The sequence below is a fragment of the Sebastes fasciatus genome, chromosome 5 (assembly GCF_043250625.1).
Source record: "Sebastes fasciatus isolate fSebFas1 chromosome 5, fSebFas1.pri, whole genome shotgun sequence".
Classification (NCBI taxonomy): domain Eukaryota; kingdom Metazoa; phylum Chordata; class Actinopteri; order Perciformes; family Sebastidae; genus Sebastes; species Sebastes fasciatus.
In genome coordinates this window covers 16,696,791-16,722,339 of record NC_133799.1, presented here as the reverse complement: position 1 = coordinate 16,722,339, position 25,549 = coordinate 16,696,791, and the positions used below count along the sequence as shown (strand labels likewise).

Below are 25,549 nucleotides of genomic sequence, written 5' to 3'. Positions count from 1 at the left end.
TGCACTTAATAATGAATTAATGCAAGTGAGCAAAATTCTAAAGAAAAAAAAAACAATGGTTTACTCACTTCAGACAGAAAAAATACCAAATAAATATATTTTAAAAAATATTTAATTAATTTGCAAATGTTTATTTGTACATTATAATTACTATAACAAATTTAGAAAAACCACCATCAGTGATGCAATTAAGCTCCAAATCTCACTTAGCAGGAAAATATCATACTTCAATGATTTTCCATCTATTTTCTGAGCTAATTTCATTTATAAAAGGCATAATAATTAGAGAGAAACAATGATACAATCAGATAGTGGTTACAACTACAACACTCAACAGGTTCATTGCCTAGATGGAGCAGAGTTGTTTTTTTGTTTTTAGGCCATAGTGCTTTGTCTTTCTAATAACTCTATTAAAAAACATACCGGTACATTATTTTTACACTTGGAAAATAAACAAATTAATTGGAATAGTGCAACTGTAGCTGCATGTATTCTCTACATGAAAAAAATACTAAAATCTAAATACTGCACTTAGGGTCCATACACTACAATAATGAATTAATGCAATGGTTTACTCATTTTAGACAGAAAAAAATAAATAAATAAATAAAAAACAAAACATTTGTTTAATTTGCAAATGTATGTTTGTACATTAAAAAAAAAAACACCAACATCTCCATTGATGCAATTAACATCACTTAGCAGGGAGCTTCAATGCCTTTCCATCTATTTTCTGAGCTAATTTCATTTATAATAGGCATAATAATTAGAGGGACACAAAGAGACAGTCAGACAGTGGTGGTTACACCTGCATACATGCAACAGGTTCAATGCCTTAATGAAGCAGAGTTGTTTTTTAAGCAACAGTGCTGCATCCTTCTGATAACTCTATTAAAATACATACATTATGTAAGAGCCATGTTGTATTACTTATAGGGGTTTTTTTGTATTTGATTCTCATTTCAAAAGTACATTGTGTTATGCCATGGAAAATGTTTGATATGCATTAGAATTAAGGTAATTAGTCATATTGTAGAATTAGCTTTGATGCATTTTGACTCTTTGATGTGTGTTTTGCCCTACTAAGACTTGTGCTCCTTAAGTCTGTCCTGCTATTGGACGATTTGGGTGTGTCCCTTTAAGTGTGATTAGTGCAAGTTAAGCTAGATTGTAGACTATATGTTCAGTTATTTTCAGCAGAATTGGTCAGTTTTTGATAGTCCATAATTGCATATGAATATTTTTTTTTGTGTTTCTTTCTTTACATAGAATGAACTACCTTTCAATCACAATACAAGCCTCACCATTTGGATAGCGGACCAAGGAGAGTGAGTGTCTACAGCCCTTTACATCCTGCAAGACGTGGCGAGGAAGGTTTATAACAAGCTACCACTACACATTATTTTTACACAGAGTAATTGGAAAATAAACAAATTAATTAATAGTGCAACTGTACGTGTATCCTCTACATGGAAAAAGGACTAAAATCAAAATACTGCACTTAGAGTCCGTACTGATTGGAATGACCTACCCTGCCAGAAATCATTTAATTATATATAATTTCTTGATGCACACTTTTACAGGTTTTTTTAAGGCAAACGATCTATAGATTCTGATTGATCATGACAATTACCTCTGACACATTGATTTTCCCACTCTCTTGGGGGTTAATGGTATATAATGACAACGCTGCTGCTCTGGACATTGTGTGTAAAGTGGCTTTATTTGTAGCTGCTTCATGATTATGAGCTGACAGAAAAACACCTGTCACTGCAAAGCCCTGCCTTATTTCTTCTCTCCCCAGCTTTACTGAGCTGCAAAATGACGTCCATAGAGTGAGACTCACTCAGAGAAGGCCAGTGAAACATACAGAATAGATATGAATATGTCCATACAGTTGTCCATTGTGTGGTTCCTGGCAGGGGGAGCTGTGTCTGAGAAATGGCAGGGGAACTTCTATTGATCCGGTAATCACCGACACCATTTTGCAAATTACGTTTTCAAACTGGCTGAACAGGAATGCCAACACAATTTAGCTGATATAGGGGTGTTTGAGTAGAGACAGTTGGATGTGGGTATTATACTCCCAGAAAAGCACCAGTCACACAAACAAAAAAGTATTCATAATCAATAGTAATAAAATAGCCTGGTACAAACATCAAACCCATTTTTTTTAATATGTTTAGTAAAGGGTTTAATGACAAATAGGCCTCTTCCAGAAGACGAAAGATACTAAAACGGACACAGACGTTAATGTTGGCAAGAAAATATATATGACAATAAAAATGAACTGTTTATTAGCACAAGCACAAGGCTGCTCTTTAAGTCACTCCAGATCTTATCAGCAAACAACAAGTGCGCTTGGCTCATCTATGGTGCATTTACGTAAAGGTCATTTAGACTGTTGTCTATGGTATGTATACATGACGCACTTAAGTGACTTGTTTATGGTCATCTACCATCTGCCAGTGAGATCGCTACAGTGAAATAAAAAAAGTGACGGATGCAAATACTCTTAACAAGGGCTGGGCGATATGGAGAAAATCAAATATCACAATATTTTTGACCAAATACCTCGATATTGATATTGTGACAATATTGTAGGGTTGACCATTGGTGCTTTTACAAAATATATACACAATGAGATTTTTGATAAATAATCCATAATGTGCATATAATGACTAAGTGAGAAAAGGCAAATAATAGAAGAGCTAGAACAATCTGGTAAGTTTACAAAATTACAAAATGTTACTGTAAAACCAGGAAACGACAACACTTATGGCATATTACGATGTTACGATATCCAAAATCAAATATGATATCTAGTCTCATATCACAATATCGATATAACATTGATGTATTGCCCAGCCCTAAACAATCCCTTATGTGGTGTCTTTGTCTTCACAGTCAATATTCTGTTTGGGTCACAACCAAGGAATAATTCAAAATTTTGGAAACTAAGCTTATTCGCTTTCCTGCTGTTAGGTGACATCTAGTGGTGTGGTTGCAGATTGCAACCAACTGAGTACCCCTCCACTCACTCCTCCCTTTCCAAGACTGTGGTAACGTGAGCCGCCGAGTGTCAAACCGTGGTAACGCCGTTCACCTCACTCAGAGGCCATCCTTATCGTAACAACACTACTTTAGGAGCAACAGAAGTCAGATGGTGGCTGGTGGTACCACGGTTTTGCACTTTGCAGCTCGTGTAGAGAACTACGGTGGCCTTCAGGTAACGTAAAAACCCTAAAGGCTCTATCTAGAGCCAGTGTTTGGTTTGTCCGTTCTGGGCTACTGTAGAAACATGGCGGAGCAACATGGCAGACTCCGTGAAGAGGACCCGCTCCTTATGTAAATATGAAGGGCTCATTCTAAGGTAATGAAAACACAGTGATTCTTAGTTTCAGGTGATAATACACTAATGAAAACATAGTTAAGAATTATTATTCCATTTCTGCTAATAGATCGCCCAAAAAGTTTCACACTCTTCCTTTAATACTGACATGAAAAAGTAGAAAAACAATTGAAAACAACAATCTTGTGACCAGCAAGTAATTAGACGAAGATAAAGGCTGGAATGTTAGAAAACATCTTTGTTTTATTTCACTCCCTCATGTGACCATTATCAGAACCATTAGTACAGCCAGACCCACACCAGCACCAGTCGAAAAACAGACCTTCACCACAGAGCTCTAAACAACACCCACACTGCAATGCAATGACTAAAACATCAACGCTCAGCCGCTTCCTCTGCACTCCACTGTGGTTGTTGCTCCACACAATTATCAAAACCATACGGCCAAGAAAGTTGACTGTGGCTTTATCTAATTCTCCAAATTAGCTTTTAAGAGGTTGTTTGTTGATTAGCCTTAGTCACCAAGCTTTCACACTGCCATTATCTCAAATTGTTCACAAATTATCTAATGTGTTACTCGCAGCTGTGTGGTGACTTTCCCGTTAGATACAAGCAGACAAAAGAATGTGAGTCTTTAGGAAAACTGAACCACAATATTAGATGGGCTAAATTGTTTTTACGCTCTTAGTTGGACAGCCAGGTGTCTGCGAGGTTACTAATGAGGAGTGAAGGAGAGGCTCAGGCAAGCGAGGAACCTTCTCACACCTGCTGCCCCCGACGGCCCACACAGCCGCCTGATTACACATCCTATTTCGCCACATCCTCCCTCAACCTGGATGTCAACCTGGTGAGTGGCCAAACATGTGTCAGGGAGTGTTATGTCACCTGAACCTACTCTTATGGGCGGTGTGTTTAACAGGAAATCTTGCGTGAAATTTGAGCCAGCTGAAAATAACCATCATGTTTGTTTGCAAGGTGCAGGAGATTCAACGACAATAATAAAACAGCTTAAAAGGTCCTGTGGTATATTTTCAGGTCTTGTACCGGACAAAGAGGCCCCTAATTGTAAACATATGTGAAAGAAGCAGGGCAAAGGTCAGGGGCTGAAAGATAACATGTAGGGAATACCTAAGGTATGAGTTCATATCTTAGCTCAGGGATTGGACGATCTGAACCCGATATATGGGGGTGCGAGGGACCCAAAGGGCAGGACTTTCAGATTCGACTTGAGACCTCCGGGCGCTCTAGACGCCCGTATGACATGTGTGGCTTGTTTGTAATAAACTCTATTTTACCAGCAAGAACAGTGTCCTCGGAGCATCCTTCATCATCACTTCAACAGCACTGTCGCAGAAAAGATACGACAGTCCAAAAGGGGAATTGAGGAATGGCTAAAAGAATCAAGTTGCTTTCTTTTTTCTAGTAACCAACACTGTTTCTTATCTTATTTCAGTTTTTCTAAATGTGCTTCTTCATCATACAGGCAAAATGGAAGAATACGACAATAAGATGACAGATTCAAGATAGATAGATAGATAGTAACTTTATTGATCCCGAGGGAAATTCAAGACAGATATTTCAAAGAAAGCTTTTCATCAACTGTATAAGAATGTTTTTCCATGCTAGTGTGATGCATCCTTAACATATTGTAAGACCTTTAGGAGTTCTCCAGCACAATGCAGTGGGAACCGAGGAATCAGAACAATATTCTGAACACACATATGACTCAAGTGTGTCATAGTTAAAGTATTTAATAATTTCTGATCACACTGTGTGCTGTGGGTTATCTTCCAGCGTTGTTTGCCTTGGACACAAAGAAGACCAATGAACTGAACAGAAAGCTCGTCCAAGAGTAAGGAACACTGACACATAATACATAAATATTGTAGTAGCCTAGACACATATACAGTATATGAATGTGTGAGTATCCTCTCAATTAAAAGTCTAGCTCCAGCCTCTAATTTGAAGTCGTGACTCTCATAATAAAGCCACTGCATATTACTCCTTTGTATTATCCAGAGTGCATTAGGCAGTACTGCCAACATCTACATATTAAATTTACAACTTTTTATTACACACTGTGGTGCATTTCAGTGAGCTAACGGAAGCAGCAAACGCCGGTATGCAAATGCATAGAGTGTGATAGGCAAACTTTTCTGAATACAGCATCAAGTTTCAGGAAACAAAGAGACAAAAAACAATTATGATATTTTTTACAGCATATCTAGACAGAAAGAGCACATAATAGCACTATGGTGCTTTGAGCTAAATGCTTATGTCAGCATGCTGACGATTGAACGTGTGAAAAAAGTTGCATAAAGCCTTTTCAAACTTGACAACACAAACAGTCTAAATGGGCCCCTTTGTATTTCCTGTTGCAATGTTTGTTAATGCAGTAACTGACAGGAAGCAAACTTGGACCAAAGCTGTTGCCGGAGCAACATAATGACAATGAAAAGTTGTATAAATCCTTTTGTGGCTCAACAGGAAGCTTTCTGAAGTCTAATGAATTGTCTTTTGAGTCTGCCTCGGTTGGGGCTGAAGACTACTATTTGAAAATGCAAAACCTCTGGAGGAGAGCCTGAATCTCTGACCTAACTGTCAGTGGCTGAGTTGCATTGTGGGTAATAGAGGCCCCAGATTTTTACAAGGAAGAAGAATGCATGGGATAAAAAATTACAATATCTCTGCTTCTGCATTGTCTATTGTGAGTCCGACAATGTGACAGGAGTACAAAAGCACTCTTTTAAGGGATCATCAAAGTTATTACAATTCTGAGGGGGACGTAAATGTGTGTACCGAATTTAATGGTTATCCATCCAACAGTTGTAAAGTAATTTTACTTCAAGCCACAACTGTAAAAGTCTTGGTAGAGGAAAAGTCACCAAAGTCATTATGACACGTCGTTTAGGATCCATGAATAGGCCTATCTCTACACAATTATTGGATGGCAATCCATCCAATAATGAGTCTCTGGACCAATGTGAACTGATGTGAACAGTCCGACATTGCCATCGCTAGAGCCATGCCACTATCATCGCTAAAAACGTCATGGTAACAAGGACATGTTAACCCCTGTATTCCACTTATTTGGAGTATCCCCTTTGACCATCAAACACAATCTCATTTAGCTACTTTACTTCTCATCCAAAACCTATGAGACTGATGCGCAACTTTATTTTACAGTTGAATATATGCAAGAGGGCATCCCCCACTAGAGATGATAATAACACAACCTACACATTTTGCTATGCAGAAACACCTTCTGCAGCCATGTTAATGCAAATACTATGCATGTTTTGCTCGTCCTACATGCATGCTGTGAATTCCCTTTTATTATTTTATTCTTCTCATTTTTTGTCTTATATCTGTAATGTATAAATGTTCTGTATGTATTTATATACACTTTTTCATAATTCATATTTTCCATTTCACATTCTTTGCATTATGTGCCATGTCTGTTTGCTATTATTTTGCACATCCTGCATATGTGCTACATACTTTTCCAATGTTTTCATTCATACATCTCTATTTAATATTCTCATTGTACAATGTGGTGCAGTACCATTCATTTCATGCATCCATTTACTTTCATTTTATTTTTAAAAATATCCTTCCACTATGATGTGTTATTCTCCAGCAACAATAACAACCCAATTTCCCTGCAGGGTTTATTAAAGTTTCATATTATCATAATGTAAGTGTTGAACACTGGATGACCTCAGCTTGAATAGATTAATTAGTTGGAAGCCCGAGTAACAGTCAGTCAGACCTAATAAGGAACATTATCAAACAACATAGTATCATTTAGAATAGGGTGCTGCTGGGATGACGTATTTTTGTAGGCCAACCAGGAAGTTAGCGTCACACTGGTTCCCTTGTCAAAAAGCCAATGAGATTTTTCAAATTGGATTTTGGATTATTGCAGAAAATAAACTCTGTGGCAAACACACGTTTATGATACTTACATGTTTTGTTCAGCAAGATAATCTCCATAAATGAACACCCCTTTTATGATTTTTGAAGTGTGAATGCAATCGTTAGAAGTAAACTACACCACGGTCCCATGAGCGTGAATACACAACATTTAGCCACTTGTTAGCAACCGCCTTTTTAAGATATATAAAAGCTTCAAAATTCACAAGTTGGGTATTTATTGATATATTTTATGTCGTAGAACAAAACGTTAAATCTCTTAAGCGTTTGTTAACCACAGACCTTATTTCAGGCATCTAACTAAAAACCCATTCAAAAACCCATTGACTTCCACACGAGGGAACCGGAAGTGTTAAAATAATAACTAATTTCCAGGTTTTGGGACTCATTCCTGTAGCACTCTATTCATGGTATTTATGAGTTTGATAAGTTTGTCGCACAGACAAGCTTTGTGCTCATTTCCTTCAATAGTTTATAAGGCAATCAGGCTTTACCATGACAGGCGCATCTCAAAGGGATCCTACTGATGTGATGACCTTCCCAGAAAGACCATTACATAACACATCAGCTGAGTAACGATCAACACTACTAATAAGATAGTACCACCACACTGTTACAGTCCAATCACTGGAGGGTAAAGTAGCCTCAAGGGGGAAGAAACTGTCATACAGTGGAATATGAAGCATTTCCTCGGCCCTATGCTGTCATTTTATCATAACGTTTCAATGATGTTTAGATATTTTGTGAAAGGCCTAGAAAGGTTTTGGAACCTGGTGCTGATGTACAAACATGCTTCACTGCACATTTGAATGTTTTTTGTTGTATTTATGTTTTTGCAGGGTAAATTGAATAATGTATTGATATAAATAACAAACACTTGAATCTAATGGGATCCTATTACAGAAGTAATTGAATTGTGTGGGAAGGAATGGTCAGAGCACACAATCGTCAGACAAAAAAAAAGGCTTTTAGGACATAATGTCTGAACAATGACATTTCTGTCCTAATATGATATAAGGAAGAATGTCTTGCACATGCACATTATTGCTGTGCAATATGGCTTTCCACAGGGAACACATAGCAATAAAGCCGTTGACATTTAAATCTTTGTCAGATGTATCCACAAGGCTGACAGGAAACAACACTGTATTTGAAACATGGACCCATTCTACACAAAACATATAAATGAATGATGACTGAGTTTTACCTGCTCTGAGATAAAAAAAAAAATGTGTTACTGTATATGTTTATATTGCACACCTAACTGTGGACAACAGCTGCAAATAAGTATGTGTTGCATTCATTACTCAAACCCGGTGTCAGGCTTAACGGGGAGCCACTTTATCATTGCACTGAAATCTTTATAAACTGGAACTGAAACAACAGCACTGAGAGAGTTCTGGACAGTGTGTTGTCGGTGCTTTGTGTTTGACACATCAGAGACAAACCACATCAATGTAGCACATAGTTAAGATGAAGCAAAGTATATGAAAAGAATACAACAAAGCGTGCGAGTGGCTGGAGGAACTACTGCAGAACTGGAAAGTTTGATTCCAGCTATACAGCCTTGTATTCTGGCAAAGTAGCATTGAGCCTCAGAGCAAGGTCTGCTCACTTGTTCTGGATAGCAGCAGCAATTGAATGAAAACAAAATCCAGCACATGAAATAAATGCATTTGCTATTACTGTTTGACCTAGATCAGCTCATATCAATTAGAAAAACTGTCTGCCTTCCTTTTAACATACCCATGGTACACCTAACGGCTTCTAAGTGAAAATCGACATCTGAAGAAACTATGTTTACAGTCACCACCAATCTGTAGACCCCTGACTCACTAGATCCCAACCTGGGAGTCCTGACCCCCATTAAGGGTCGCCAAAGCTTCAGGGGGGTTAAAACAACTTTTTATTAAAATATACAGTTGGCCTATATCTCAGCATTTCATTAATTTCTGTGAAGAAATAACTAAATTAATTTGTAATTTTTTTAATTTTTGGTTATTATTTAAGATAAATTAAAAAAATTTAAAAATCTCACAGGATAAGGACACATTGAAGACCTGAACACAAGCTATACAGAGCCTTCCCTCTCTGCTATACAGCCTCATCCTGCATTAGAAAAGTACACAGTTAAAACAACCAAAGAGCTAATCCAAGCATCAGGGAGAAGAAAACACTGAATTTGTCAAAAAAGAAGCCTATTCAGTATGAATGATTGTTCAAAATTAAAAGAATACATAATATAGAAAAATAAATTGTATTAAAAGTTCCTAAAAATAACAGAAAAACTAATCTTTGATGCAGTATTCACAGGAAATAATCTGCTCAAAATTCATCCAAATGTCTCTTTTCACACAAACTTCCTGCAGTTATTGCGTTCACTATTTGTATTAATTGTGCAGTTTATCAGTTGTTCTGTACCGTTATTGTTATGCATTGACTATAATAGGAAATATCCATAAAATGTGTAACTTCGTCAGGGGTCGTCAGTTTACTTAGTGATAGAAAAAGGAGGCCAATAAGGGAAAAGGTTGGGAACCACTTCCCTGATTGACTGTTAGCAGGACCTAATACCACAGGTTCCACTTCAACCAGTGATTACACATTAGGCACTTTAGCACTCCGGTTCTGAAGTCTTTACACTGGCTTCCTGTCTTCCAAAGAATTGATTTCAAAATATTACTGTAGGTTTAAAAAGTACTAAATGGTTTTAGGCCCCAAAATACATTTCTGATCTTCTATTACGTTGAACCATCCAGACCTCTCAGGTCGTCTGCAGGTCAGCTTTCTGTCCCGAAAGTCTAAACTAAACATGGAGAAGCAGGCCAACCATTAGGCATGATGGACAGGGGGACAACATTTTCCAAATTGGGCCCCTTATCCATCGACTCCAGGTCGTCTATAGGTTCATATGATACCAGTATCTTCACTCTAGCTTTAGCCCGTTACAGCAGGTTTTATTTGTAGTCCGCCTAGCTTCACACTTTTGCCACGTTTAGCTTCGACTGTCCTGGCGCTTCTTCACACTTTTTTTAGCCATTGCCTCTCTGCTCCTTTCATTTCCCTGTTCTCTCTGTACCCTGGCTTTTCTTATTTGAGCCCCTGATTTTTGGTGAGGCATTTTGACTTAATTAGTGAGGCTGCAGTTTGCTTTACATCTTTACATTAGTGGCACATGTGTGTTCTGCACATCTGGGAGTGGGGTATCAGATGACAAGTTGTAATGTGTTTTAATAATAACAATAAATGTATTTATCATATAAATGCCCATAACTTGTATTGTCAGTGATATAAGTCAGTAGTAAATTGCTGTACTTGATCCAATTTAAGGGTCAACAACCATAGAACTTTGTATGGGCTCCACCCTGGGCCAATACCGGGGTCATCTGTAACCTTTGACCCCCCCTGATGGCGGGCCTGTGGCGAAGCAGCGATCAGTTTTTATGCTCCATATATCCGGAACAAACTCCCAGGAAACTGCAGGTCAGTTGCAACTCTCACTTCTTTTAAATCAAGGCTGAAGACTTTTCTGTTTGCCCCTGCTTTTTATTAAACAATTTCTTAAACTGCACTGTAACTTTTATTCTTGTATTTTATACCTGTCTTATTTTTAGTTTAGCTTTTTTTCTAATCTCTTAGCTTTTTAATGTTTTTAATGTATTTAAATGTCCTTTTAAAATGTGTTTCTTTTGCACTTTGTCTTGCTTTTGATGTTTAAAGCACTTTGAATAGCGTTGTAGCTGAAATGTGCTATATAACTAAACATGCCTTGCCTATGGTGTTATTAATTCTCTAAAGGATCTGTTTGTTTTCAATGCATCAGATTGTGGAAATTCTTTACTTGCATGTTTTTTTTACCAAGTGTTTAACAGAAAGACAGAATGTGGCAACTAAACATGAATTCAGTTTGCATCTTGAGGCTGTAAAATATATGGTTAATCATCTTTGTAAACAATGAATCACAATTATTCAGTATTGTGAATATGCATTGTAGGTGGTACAAGAAACATACAGCTTGTTTCGGTTCAAGAGGTACAGTCGGGTTCGGTTGGATTGCTGAATAGAGGCACTAATTTATACACCATGAAAACCAATTAGCAATCTGTGAGACAGAGTGGTGTTATATTCAACCAGAACAATCGGAGCACTTGACGAGAAAAGATTAACAAAAAGACAATAAGAGGGAAAATATAACCACACTAGATTGGGGGTGGTAAGTGACAAATGTTAATGTGATGAAATAATTAACAAGACGGAGCAGGACCGATCCAAGAAACGGTCCATTAGCCCTCATTCAAGAGAAGATCACTTGATCAATTCTAGCAACAAAGCTGATCACCTGCCTATTGAACCACTGAACGGTAGAGAGATTGCATGACTGTTAAGGCTCCACTTCAGGAGAAAGAGAGATGTGAAGTGATGAAGTCAGTGTTTGCCTCCAGCAGCCTGTCATCTACAACACAAACACTGATTATTCAAACTGCCTCTTCCTTTATTGTCAACCTCCCTTGACTTGAGAAAACAGGCTGTTATTCTACTTCTGATGGATTAGTTTATCTAGGTACATCACTGCAGGCCCCTTTTCAAGAAGAGAATAACATAATACATAACATTTGATAAAGTACCAGGTCATAGAAGTAGGGCAGAGAACAGTTAAGATGGCAGATGGACGCAAATTGTGGCATCTAAGCATGTAAAATCTCATTAACAACTTCCTTTCGATTCACTGCTGCAAATGTAGTCTTGATTTTCTGCATCTTTAATTAATTCCTCCCTCCTTCAGGTAATGATCGCTGCCTTCCCCAACATCTGAGATTGAACAAGGGAGAGATTTCTTCTCCTGCACTTGAATTTGTATCATTATCTGGTCCAGGTCCACTTAGTAATCTGTAGAAACTCTGCCTCCATGTGGCCCTTATCACTGACACCTGCTCCGTCTCTGTGTGAGCAACACACTGAATATGAAGATTTGAGTCTTCTTGTATTAGTAGGAGTCTAATGACTCCTGGCTCAGCCTGTTGCACTGACTGGTGAAAGGGAAGTGTCACCTTCTCCGCAGGATGCTAATTTGGTCATGTTTTGTAGGCTAATTAATTAACAAGTCATGGTGAGTGGAGTTGAAAAACAACTTCCTGTCATTTAGAAAAAAATATATAATAACTAAATAAATAAATTTAAAAAAATTAAAAAAATTATAATAATAAGCACTTTTCAAGCCATAAGCACAAAAAACAACATAAACAATAGAATAGGTATATAATGAAACATAAACAATAGATTAAAAAACTCAAACTCCACAGTCTGTTAGACACAGAAGAGTCTTGTCTTAAAGGTAAAAGTAAAAATATGAATTGAAAAATATATACATTGATTTGTAATATCAACAAATATGTTTTCTATCAGCAAAACGGCAGATTGTTGAGTTTCAATACACATAAAAGCTTCACAATCATTCACTTGCAATGCATTTCATTGATCAGTATTATCAATGGAGACTCCTCATTGTGGATTTCTTCTGCACCCTGTTCCAAACAGACAGTAACCTCTGCCAAGAAACAGCTTTAGTTGTCGCATATTGAGCCATTGAAGCTCGAGTTTTATCTAAAACAACCTGTTTGAAAATGTAAATTACGCAGAATTTCTTACCTAAAAAGAGAGAACTCCTTTCCATGTCGTTCACCTTTCCACAAAAAATGAAAATGTGATACGAGCACGTCCGCTTCACCCTGTTTCCTACTATCCCCTCTGAGAGAGAGAGAGAGAGAGGGGGGGAGACAGAGAGAGAGAGAGAGAGAGAGGAGAGAGACAGAGAGACAGAGAGAAAGAGCGAGAGAGAGAGAGAGAGAGAGAGGGAGAGAGAGGAGAGAGAGAGCAGGTTATTAGCTAGGGGGGGGGGGGATTTATAGTTGCCATGCAGTTACAACACCTGTTATTGAAAAGACCCCAAAACACAATTCAATTGAGACATAATATAAAATGTTAATGAAATATCATGTAAGCATTGGTTTAGCTCTCATAAACAACACAGTATACAGGTAACCTACTTGTTGCCTTCTGCTTCTGGTCAAACAAGCAGCCATAACCTGGAAACCTGGATCTTTATATGACTGTCTGCACCACAGTTTATATATTTATGACTAACCTGTAAAACAGTGAGCACACATCCGACCATCAAACTATTTCAACCCATTTTTTTTTCATTTTTTTTTACAATGTGCGCTCCATTTGTTGCCATAGGGACCTCAGCCTCAATAAAAACCGGTCGAGCGAAAATAATGAAGCAATAATCGTGTGATGAAAAATGAGTCAAATGAACTGGACTCGGGGTTAGTGGGGTATGGTAATTTAATTATTTATTTTTGTTGAATGAGTGGAGCGTTTTTAAGAGGATGTGATGCAGTTTACTGTATTCATTAGTGTGTCTCTATGTGTGATACTCACTAAGGCCGCTGGGTGGCAGCAAACGCACATAAATGGTATTGATAGTACAGTAGTAATCTTTGCTTTGTCTGTCTTGTCTACAGACTGTATGTATTTACAGGCTCTGACTAATTTATGATTTTTCTTTTTTTATATATATACATACTTTATTATTTCCCTTTTTTCAAGGCTGTTTTCATATATGCAATCCACTGTTTGAAATTACAACAGTCTATAAACCAACTTTTAAGTAGATGAGTTTACAGACAAACCCATCAAGAACACTAGAGAAAACAACCTTAACATTCAAAACCAAAACAAAACCAAGAAAAGAAATAACAATAATAATAATGACAAAAAGAAAGAGTAGAGTTAAAAAAAAACAAAGCAAACAAAAAAATGAATTTTTTTTTATGATTTTTCAGTTAAAAAAAAAAAAATGTAACAATATGTGCAAACAGGTCTTACTTCAGACAACACGAGACCAGTTAAACCTACAAATTGTTTTTATTCTATTATGATAATCTATTGATTCAATTCAAACTTTATTGCAGACTCAAGGTCCAGATAAGAAAAAAAACCAAACAAAAAAAAACCAATACATTACATATAATACATTACAATACAGGAAGCACTATAAAAAAGTCATGATTAAAAGATATAAAAAATATAAATATTAATATAAATATATACATATATCAATGCCTTACATATAAAGAACTATACCAGTGCCTCCACAGCTGTGATTGGTACCGTGTAGTGCTAAATCTGATGTTAGACAACCGCAAGATTATGTCATTCTCAGAGTGATTAAACCGGCATATACATTTGTACATGAGATTTCTTAATACAGTTTGAAAAGTATTTATGCCTGCAGACACATACATTTCACTTGCACTGGAACATCTTGGTCTTTTTAGTAATATTCTCATTACATTACATTGCATTGTATTAATATATAGCTTTCTTTTTTATATTTTCTTTATTATTAATTGTGTAGTCGTGTCTAAATATTTGACACCGTTTATCATCCCCTGGCTTCTCTATTTCACTCCAGAAAATGAGAATTTTCTAAATAAATAAAGTTATTGATAGAAAAAAAACCAGCCTACTTTACCTTTATCTTCCTTTACATATTTACATTTAGGCCTATGAACAAATAGTGTAGTCTTAAAGCAAATATACCAAGTAATGTAGGGTGGGTTCAGTGAAAGGACACTCCCTGATGTGCTCTAAAGTGCAACTCAGTGCAGTCTACGGTATCTTCACAGCAAATATAATATAGGCTATTAACTATTTTGGACAATTCAATAAATGTTCTATAACTATTAAATTAATTTTAAAAAAGTAGGCTACAATATTGTTTTTTAATTATATGTATATATTTTTAAATGATAGGCTACTCCAATCTTATGGTCAATAAACTAAACACTTGAACATTAATTTATTGAATTTAATGTATTTTTAGTGTTATTTTTATGTATTTATTTATGGTGATTTTATGGTTTGTATGTCTGTGTGTGTGTGTGTGTGTGTGTGTGTGTGTGTGTGTCATTAATGAAAGACCTAGAAGCAGAGTCAATCGGGAGCTGTCCGTGTTTCTGAATATTTTCACTTTAACGTTGGCTTCAAACACTTGATTTTAATGTGTTTTGTATGATATTATGCTATGTATTTATTTTGCATTTGTTTTATGTTGTGGCGTCTGAAACTTTAATGTATGTTTAAATGCTGCTGTCTTGGCCAGGTCTCTCTTGCAAAAGAGATTCTTAAATCTCAATGAGTACTACCTGGTTAAATAAAGGTTAAATAAAATAAAGTAAATGTGTGTGTCAATGCTGGGTGGGGCTTTCCGAGCATCTGACGTAGTTCCAAGTTAGTGATGGGAATTCCGGCTCTTTTTAGTGAGCCAGATCATTTGGCTCAGCTCACCAAGAAGAGCCGGCACTTTTGGCTCCCAAACGGCTCTTCGTTTTACCACTTCTGCCTTTTATAATTCAGCCAAATTTAGCGCTGTTTTAACCTATGATTAGTATGTGTGCACAGATATATATAATTTACATTTTAATAAAGATAATTATATCAGTAATTAATTTATATTTCTGTATGACACAGATTAAAGGTAATAATTATAGTTAGAATAATTATAAATAATAATAATTATAGTTAGACAAATTTAGGAAAATTTAATTAGAGTATATGTATGGCTCAATAAGGAAGCTGGTTAATAATTATTAATTGACTTATGGAGAAGGGGCGGGATTAAATAAGTTTATACTTCTTCTCACTCCTTTTCAAAAATGTAAATCAAGGCATCAAGTGTTGACAATTTATTTTTCTTACGCTTTTCATTGAATGTAAATACTACTTGTTTCTGACTGTCCACTTGTTGGTATGATCATTCTTTTGCTTTATTTTTTATTTCATTTTTTTTGTTTACTACATGTTCGAAATCAATTTTGAAATGAAAAAATATCACTTAAATTATTCAATATAATTACACTAAACCTTATAATTTCCAGAATACCATAATTTTACATGCTGCTTCGTTTCCGACAGTCACTCATCTTTTCTGCTATTTGCGCACCGCACTCCTCTCTCTCTCTTTCTCTCCTCCTCTTCCTCCTGCTCTGTACCTGTAGACCGCGCGGAGAAGATCGTCCTGTCATTCTGTCTTGAATTAAAGGGACTGTTTGTAACTTTGTAAGCGTATAAATGTAGCGGGTTGGCACACATGCGCGCTCGCGTGTGGCCGGAGCCTTGTCTCCTCTACCTGCTCGCCTTCACTCAGACAGAGCGCGCGTTCTCGCGTACTCGCCCCACCTCTAGACGTGAACGCGCGCTCACTCCACACTGCAGGAGAGTTAGTTTAGCTCTGAGAATATCTAGTGAATGTGGATGTTTGTGCAGAAATAACTGCTGCAGCTCCTCCAGAGAGAAACGTTACCGTCTCCCTCCTGCGCCAGCCTCGTCACTTCACAAGACACGGAAAACCTCTGTTGGTGCGCGCTGTGTCAGTGAATGCAAGCAGGCAACAGAGGAGAGGCTCCGGTTGCCGGTGTCTCCCTACGGGCGCAGGAGGGTGAGGCAGGAAAAGCCAACACTAGGATCAGATCTAAATCATGTTCATGGAGAGACCTTGGTCTGGTCAGCTAACATTACTGCCAAGCAGCTGAAATATAGAGTGATATTGTGGTTTTAGCTGACGTGTGTCACCTCACTGTTTTGAGCGATGCTCGTTCAGGTATATTTAGAGCGAGCAAGCTCTACGCTGACTTTCGTTGATTTCACGGCCACAGGTGTCACTGTTAAGCAGCAATTCTGAAAGTTACAAATAGTCCCTTTAAGTAAAGACGGGAGCCGGCTCTTATCGTTCACTTAAAAGAGCCGGCTCTTTGAACCGGCACGTTCGCGACCGACACATCACTATTCCAAATCTCGCGATATTTCGGCCTCGGTTACCTTACCCGTCTTGGATACTCACTCAGTTTCCACAGTTGAGAAACATCAACACAGTAACCCGGGAAAAGGACAACCTCAGAGGCGGCTAGCGCTAACCTCCCTTTCTCTCTTTACTACCAATCTCACAGCTGACCTGGATTACACTGGGTTACCCGGACTAAACCCTGAGACAACAACAACAATGGGTGCATGTCGCTAGAAAAAGTTGCTAGCTTAGTTAGCACAACTGTTAGCTAACACTGGTTTGCTAACGTTAGCTAGCCGGCTAAAGCTAAAGCTAACGTTAGCAAACAAGACAGCTGGAGACGAAACTAAAGAAGAAGAAGTTAGTTTGTTTTCTCATCATGAGGACGTTCAGCATGAATGTGGACATCTAGACACGTCGGATTGTCTCCTTTAAGGTACGTGGTGTGTCTCTTCAGAGGTGTTGAGCTAAGTTAAGTCACCACTTTGCTGTCAGCTAGCAGTTAACGTCAACTCTCTCTATCGAGTGAAGCGGCTCCGACTATCTCCTGGAAACGTTTCGAAATAAGTCATCTTGAAAGTCTGATGTTAGTTTGAGTTGCAGACATAACTGTTGGACTATAAACTAAAAGAAATGGTTGTTTTTAAAAGTTGAGGTTGTTTTGAGAATAAGTAGGTTTATTAGAAAACAATAGTAATGCCATGTCTTTTAGTTCACACCCGAAACTAGATTAATGATGGGATTGTGTTATCTGAGTGAGTAACTACTGGTTTTAGTCGTAGCCTTGACACAGGTCAATTCTCGCCTCTGATTAATATATATATATATATAAAACTTATTATATATATATATATATGTATATATATAATAAGTTATAGACAATTATAAAAGGAAATACATTGTACAAGGCATATTAAAAACATATACAGTATATACACAATAATTAGATTATTAGAAAACATTAGTAATGCCATGTCTTTTAGTTCACACCCGAAACTAGATTAATGATGGGATTGTGTCATCTGAGTGAGTAATTACTGGTTTTAGTCGTAGCCTTGACACAATTCTCGCCTCTGATTAATATATATATATATATATATATATATATATATATAATAAGTTATAGACAATTATAAAAGGAAATACATTGTACAAGGCATATTAAAAACATATACATATCAGGAAGTATGAATGTACATATATAAGAAATACTTTGTACAAGGCAAATTAAGAACATATACATTAAGAACATATACAGTATATACACAATAATTAGATTATTAGAAAACATTAGTAATACCATATCTTTTAGTTCACACCCGAAACTAGATTAATGATGATTGTGTTATCTTGAGTGGATGGGTGAGTACTAAATACTGGTTTTAGTCGTAGCCTTGACACAGGTCTCTCGCCTCTGATTCAAGATTCAATGCTTTTTGCTGGGAAGCTCCATTAAAAATAATAAGTTATATTACAATAATAAAAGGAAATACTTTGTACAAGGGCATATTAAGAACATATACAGTATAAAATATATTTTTGTGTGAGAAGGTGTATGAATTATCTATTTAAAAGTGATGTTAGCATGATTTCCAGACATAATTTTTGGACTATAAAAGAAAAGAAATGGTTGTTTAAAAAGTTGAGGTTGTTTTGAGAATAGTTAGATTATTAGAAAATATTAGTAATGCCATGTCTTTTAGTTCACACCCGAAACTAGATTAATGATGGGATTGTGTTATCTTGAGTGGATGGGTGAGTATTCAGTACTGGTTTTAGTCGTAGCCTTGACACTAGGTCATTTCTCTCCTGTGATTCAAGATTTAAGATGTTTATTCTCACGCCGGTTATACAAGTACAATCGTGTGAATTGCTTTTTGCTGGGAAGCTCCATTAAAATAATAAGTTATATTACAATTATAATATGAATATACATATATAAGAAATACTTTGTACAAGGCATATTAAGAACATATACAGTAAGAACATATACAGTATATACAGTATAAGATATATTTTTGTGTGAGAAGGTGTCATATGAATTATCTATTTAAAGTCTGATGGCCTGGGGGGAAAAACTGTTCCTCAGTCTGCTGGTGAGAGTCCTGGAGGTCCTGTATCTTCTACCAGAGGACAGGAGGGAGAACAGGCTGTTGTGGGGGGGGTGTTGTCCTTAATGACCCTCAGGGACTTCCTGATGTGGGGATTTAGATGTGGGATTTAGTATCAGTGTGAAACCACCTATTTCAGGCTCTCCGAAGTTTTTACAAAATAATGTTGAAAATATATATATATATATATTTTATTTTTTTTCAAGATTCAAGCCCTTTATTGTCATTGTGTAGTACAACAAAATTAGATTGTGACAACCCCATAGGTGCTTATGAAAAGATAATACAATAAAATAAGAGATAAGTGCAATATAACATTATACAATATAAAATATAAAAATACAATATGTATATTGATGAGATAACAATTTTGCCAGATTACAATTTTGCCAGATTATTGCACCGTGTCCGCCAGATAATTATATAATTATTGCACAGTGATCAGCATATGTTATTGCACATATCCGTAACAGTAGATTTGCAGTATTTACATTGCACAAAAGTGACCAACGTGTCACAAAAATGAAGTCGCTGAATGAGAGGTAAACTTCTCAGCGACCTATCCGCGAACAAATAGGCGACCACCAGGTGGATGTAAAGCAATACAAACAAGATTTATTTCATTTCATTTCAAAATTTATTTCGAACATGTAGAATACAAAAAAAAAGTGACTGAAGCAGTCTTTTGCATAGTGATGACAGTAGTTGTGAGAAGCTGTAGTGCAACAATGTAATGTCCTTACATGAGTGTATATATAGTGGAGCGTCCACCCATAGGTGGCAGCACTGAGCCGATACTGTGGAGCAACGCTTCAGTGGCACGAGTAGAAGAAAATATGCTCCTCACTTGGATTTTTACATGGGTTGTATTTGTATTAGTGGAAATCACTTGCTTTCCACCTGGGAAATTGGTGTTTTTGTCACTTAAAGCTCGGGCTGACATCGTTTATAATTGTCCTGATAGGTCGCTGATGGGTTCACCTTCATTCCGACCAGTTTGTAATTTAAAAAATACTTTCGTTAACAAACTTTATGAGCTCTAAATGACTGATTTGGATGGTTTCACTCTCACAGCAATACAGGACTGAAGTCCTTGATCAAAGCTTGTAACATTAGATTTTTGGTTGTTAATTTAAGTGAATAAGCGGTTGTAAGTTTCTCTCACAAACATTGATTACTAGTCATTAACAGAGCTTTGAACAGAGAAGTGTTTCATGTAATGCTGGCGTGTGCACTTTCATTTCAAAGTCACAACTTTTGCGGAAAGTAGCTGACGTCAGCTTATCTCGATAGTTAACCTGAAACCCTTCCTTGTATGAATTTACTAACTTATACAGTTTAACGGTATATAGTTTTAGTTTTTCTTGGCTCTCCAACCATACGTTTTGGATTCAGTCCCATCTGGATTTAGATAACAGGAAAAGAACCAGACTACTAGTCTGGTTTAGTAAAGGGAGGGCTGTTACCAAGAAATTCTGCTAATGTAGAAACGGATGAATTTAGTTTTCTTCCTGTTTATTCTATGTCCTGTCGTGATCGCCTTAGGGGTGTGTCACGTGATTGTTACGAGTAAAGGCATGACTTCTGAAGAACTCCTTATGACTCAAAGGTTGTTAAATATGAGTGCAAAACACCCGTAATGTCTTAGATTTAAGTGGCAAAGTTGTCAACAAATTGACCCACTACTGTCTCAGGAAGAGTTTTTCCATAATTATAACACAACTGTTAATAATTTTGTCATTGAGTAGCACCTAGGTAGGACCAGACACCTGTATTCTAGCTGAACAGGTGTTTTTTGTTTTTCTTTCAACATATTTTTATTATTTTCAGAACAAAAGGCTCACAACAATGTTATGTTCAACAGTTATAAGATACAGTCAAACCCCCACTCCCCCAAAACCAATAAATACAAATAAATGAATTATAAAAACAGATGAAAAGGGACATTTGATAAAAAATAACATACAGCGGTTAAATGTGACTGTAAAAATAAATATAAAAGAAAAGACAACAATAGGAATAATAGATAATATCTAATAGAGTAAAGTATATTGTCCTCAGACTCTGGAAAAGGATGATCATAGAAATATATTTTATGTTTTACGTGGCATTAGGCATAATTTGCTTCCACCCTGAAGGGTACTGGCCTGGTGTGTTTGAGCTCTGATGGTAAATAGTCTAGGACGGGGTTCCAGATCTTAATAAATGAGCCCTCGTTACCCCTAAGGGCTGCACTCATCCTTTCATGTGGCAGTATGTTGAAGATCTCCCTGTACCAGAATGTTACTGTGGGTGGAGTGTCTTTAACATATTTTAGCACGATGCATTTACGAGCAAGGAGCAGAAGTTTGTCCAGCAATTTGTAATGATTGCTGGAGAGAAATTTCTTTAGAGGGCAAACCCAGTAAAAATAGCCCTGGATCCTTTCTTATTGTAGTCTTAAAGATGAACAGGTGTTTTAAGTAAACATCTCATGGCTGACATGTGACAAACTTTGGTTCTGCTTACCTGCCCACATGGAAAACTTGTGAGGAATGTGCTGTTGTAGAACCGGTTTTAAATGGCAGGGTGACATTAATCTACTGTCAACAAGCTGTCATAATGATTGCATGTTGTACTAGGAACTAATTATGCTTCACAGTGGAAATAGTATTTTACATGTACTTTAATTTGTTCACATGGATTACAGCTTGCCATCTAGACGGTTGTCTCTAAGGCATGTTTCTCTGTCGTTTTCTTGTTTTTAAGTGCTTGATGCATTTTGTTTCTCTAGGCTATGTCTTTCAGTTTTTGGTTTTATCCGCCTGATTGCTGAAATGTTACTGCCTTTGTCTGCAGACTGTTTATAAGTTATGCAGTATGAGAGTTCATTTATGCCACTTTTACCGTTGCTCAGTATTGGTTTTCATTATTTTCCTCTGTCTAACCTTGGCTTCAGGTGAATGAGAGAGATGAGGAGCAGCAGGAGGACTGAAGTGTCTAAAAGCTCTGCTCAGCAGCTTACCGATCACAATATTGGCACAGGTGTGTAGAAAGAATTGCAGTTCAGTTGTATTAGTGTTGATATAATGTTCTCACAATCACTTTATTTAAAATGAAAGATCGGTCATATGAGTTGTTTAGGGTTAGGGTTATAATATATTTTCATTCTCTTCCTCTTCATCAGAGCTGACAACTGCATGGAAAAGTTTGTCTCAGTCCAAAGCTGCTGTAAGTACACCTGGAACAGTTTTCTGCTAAATGACTTTGTTTGCCTCTCAGAAATAATTTCCATTTCATAAAACTAATGAAATACAGTCTGTAACATCTAATGATGGTGAAGATGACTCCCTTTCATCGTCACATAACCCAAAGAGTCTGACGTGTGTATTCTCCCTCTGTAGTTGCGGCATATAGAAAACCGTCTAGAGGCAGCTCCAGGGACAGGGGTTCTCCTGGACTCTGTCATGGACCCCCCCAAGAAAAAATCCTCCAGGACGGTCCGCTGTAGGGGTGAGATATTTCAAAATGTCATTATGATGAGTTAAATTCTACACTTTAACTATAACTATTTTAACATTGCTGTCTCTGTCACAGATGGACAACAAGCTAATGAGAGTGGAGGGTCTTCAAAGCGTAGAGGACGAAGTCAGCAGAGTCCAGAAAAGAGCAGCTCACGCAGTCCACTGAGAAACGCCACCCAGGACAGCAACGTCCGCAGGAACACAAGTGTGGAGTTCAGGGAACCGCTGGCCTCCTACAGGTAGAAATACTGCTTTAAAATGCATTAATAAAACACTGTTAGCCACCTCTCTCTAGGTACATTACTGTATTTGGATTTGAGGGTGTGCTGTCATACTCAGGACTGGATATCTGTCACCTCACATTGGAAATTGTTTTTCAAGTCTTCTATAAAAAACAAAACTAGAACTATACCTAAAAGCATAAAGCTTTTATTGCACATGCATGTCAAAACAATTTTATTGATATTACTATTTTAAATGGTATTAAAATGATACCAAGCTAGTCATAATCTATAGTTTGTATGCTGTATGACCACAGAATAAGATGGTGTTTATTCCCCAAATGAGCTGTGATATTGTCATTGTAGTTATTGCGTCAGCTCATTGTTTTAACTTTATACACCAGGAGAGCTCTTTCACCTAAATAACAGTCAGTCCCCCAACGCTCTTCACTCTACAAGACTTCCATTCAGAGACCATGTGTTCTTGACATCTCCTCTGAATAACTCGTAGCTAAATGGCTCACAGGTTCTTCAGTAGCTCAGGGCTCTGCTGTTTGCAGTGATACTGCAAAACCGTAAGTGTTTTCTCTAGTATTGTCAGAATTACTGGATTTTAAATGTGAATATGTTCTCTAGAGTTGATAGAGACCAAATGCAGAGCTAAAGGAAAATAAATATTGGACTTAACATGTCCAGAACCACAACTTAACACGACAAACGAGTGATAATGCTGCTCTGTGTTTGCTGTATGTATAAAAAAAGCAACTGTTTGCTGACAAGTTTGCCTTATCAACGTTAAAGCTGATGAAAGGTCAATGTATTTACAACTTGTTTCCGCTGCCCCCAAGAGGCCAAACAATCAGTTATTGCAGCTTTAAGCAAGATAATAAGTCTTGGAAATGAACTGTCAGAAGTTGCTGTTTATGTTTTGCTATTACCAACAAATGCACACAATACTACATGAACACTTTTTGATATTCTACTTAGAGAGCCACCAGTAATCATTTTCTACAAACATGTCAGTCAGTTAGTTCAGTGGAAGTGTACCAGAATTTTAAAATTCATGATTTTCTTTTCATTCTTGTTATACATTTTAAATAGTTTTCATCATTGAACTTAAGTGACATCTTGAGTGTCACTCCCTCCTTCTATACCCTTTGACCACCCATACATGTGTTTTTCTGTACACCCAGTGAGTGGTAAATTAAGAGTAAATCTTGATCCTCCTGATCCCATGTAATCTGGTTTGTGTACAGGGAGGCCACCCCTCCACCACATCCCTCCTCTCAGCTGGAAGCCTACAGTCTGCATTCAGCGCCAGGGTCTTCGCACCCATCCTCGCAGCCTCCCTCAGATCCTCTGCTCAGCCAGCTGGTCTACCAGAGAGACACCAGGGACAAACAGACAGACAGGGACCTGGACAGCACACACTCCTCGGCTCTGGGGAGCACGGAGGTCCGCTACCTCAATGACCAGCCGGCCCTGGACACCCTGAGGACTACTGGAAACCAGTCATATCTCACAGGTGTGAGAGTCCCTGCATGGGAGGGAGCTGAGGAAGGAAACACTCCAAAAGCACAACTTGGCATGGACGGCCAAGAGTCAAGCCCATGTCTAGCCCCAGGCTCCACACGCCGAGGGGAGAGCACTCCCTCCACCAGCCCTGGCTCAGCTTCCCAGCGGTTGGAGAACCTCAGGCGACATCAGCCTGACGATAAGCTGGAGAAGCTCAAAGAGCGTATTCGAAGGCAGAGGCAACATCTGGAGGAGGCTGCAGAGAGAGAGAAGCTGATGGGTAATCTGGAGCATCCCATTATAGCAGCTGTGGGGAGTAACAATGCTGGTACTAGCAACATGCCCACAGCCAAAGTACGGAAAGTAGCAGCTGCACCGCCTGCACCTATATACAAAGGTACCATCAGTGTAGGATATAACACAAACTTTTACTTTCTCGCTTGTTTGACTTTTTTTTTTACATATAAAGATAATGAATAGCTTGATGTTTTGGAAATACAGATTTTAGCCGTATAGTAGGAAACAGGATGCTACAGCTTACAACTTCAATCCTTTCGCTCTCAGGTTTCAACAGTACTGAAACAAAGATCAGGACTCCCGATGGGAAGGTTTGGAAGGAAGAGGAGTTTCATAACCTCAGCAGAGAAATATACAGAGACCTGTCACGACAGTTTGCTGGTAAGCATAGGACACAAACATTTCTTCTTGTTGCTATCATTCCTTATTTGTAACATTTTCTGATACGGTCAGAATGTCACAGATTGTTTTAATTTATTTATGTTTTGACCTGGGCTTGTAGCGGCGATTGTCATCTGAGTTTTATGTTGAAAAAGGCAGTGATTGGTGATCTCTGACATGCTTGGGGCTTGTATGTTTGTGATCTTTAATCCAGGTTATAAGCCCCTATGGCGTGGAGTAAAGAGAGCGGTCTGAAAAAACGCTTTAACAAACTAATGATTGCACATGAATGCATGGAGTTGTATTGATCTGTGAGATGCACAAAAAATAGTGTATGAGCTGTTTTCCATAGAGGAGTGTTACATAAACAAACATGATCTTTGGTT

General features: G+C 37.5%; 2 protein-coding genes across 3 annotated transcripts in view; one reads left to right on the top strand and one right to left on the bottom strand.

Moving 5' to 3' along the window:
• The window catches only part of cacna1ea (calcium channel, voltage-dependent, R type, alpha 1E subunit a), a 126,214-nt gene extending 113,178 nt beyond the window's left edge, over positions 1-13,036 (bottom strand). Inside the window, exon 1 of the mRNA XM_074635359.1 lies at positions 12,935-13,036. The gene's annotated coding sequence lies outside the window, so the exon portion shown is untranslated. The remainder of the gene's footprint in view (positions 1-12,934) is intronic.
• Positions 13,037-17,170: 4,134 nt separating this feature from the next.
• cep350 (centrosomal protein 350) overlaps positions 17,171-25,549 on the top strand; it is a 37,803-nt gene continuing 29,424 nt past the window's right edge. The window contains exons 1-8 of one of the 2 annotated variants that reach the window (XM_074635358.1): positions 17,171-17,412; positions 17,470-17,571; positions 22,185-22,270; positions 22,413-22,456; positions 22,630-22,738; positions 22,823-22,988; positions 24,227-24,882; positions 25,050-25,163. In XM_074635358.1, the coding sequence (XP_074491459.1) occupies positions 22,189-22,270; positions 22,413-22,456; positions 22,630-22,738; positions 22,823-22,988; positions 24,227-24,882; positions 25,050-25,163 (1,171 nt within the window). In that variant the 5' untranslated portion in view covers positions 17,171-17,412; positions 17,470-17,571; positions 22,185-22,188. Of the gene's footprint in view, positions 17,572-22,184; positions 22,271-22,412; positions 22,457-22,629; positions 22,739-22,822; positions 22,989-24,226; positions 24,883-25,049; positions 25,164-25,549 lie in introns of both variants that reach the window. The other variant, XM_074635357.1, reaches the window with a different exon arrangement.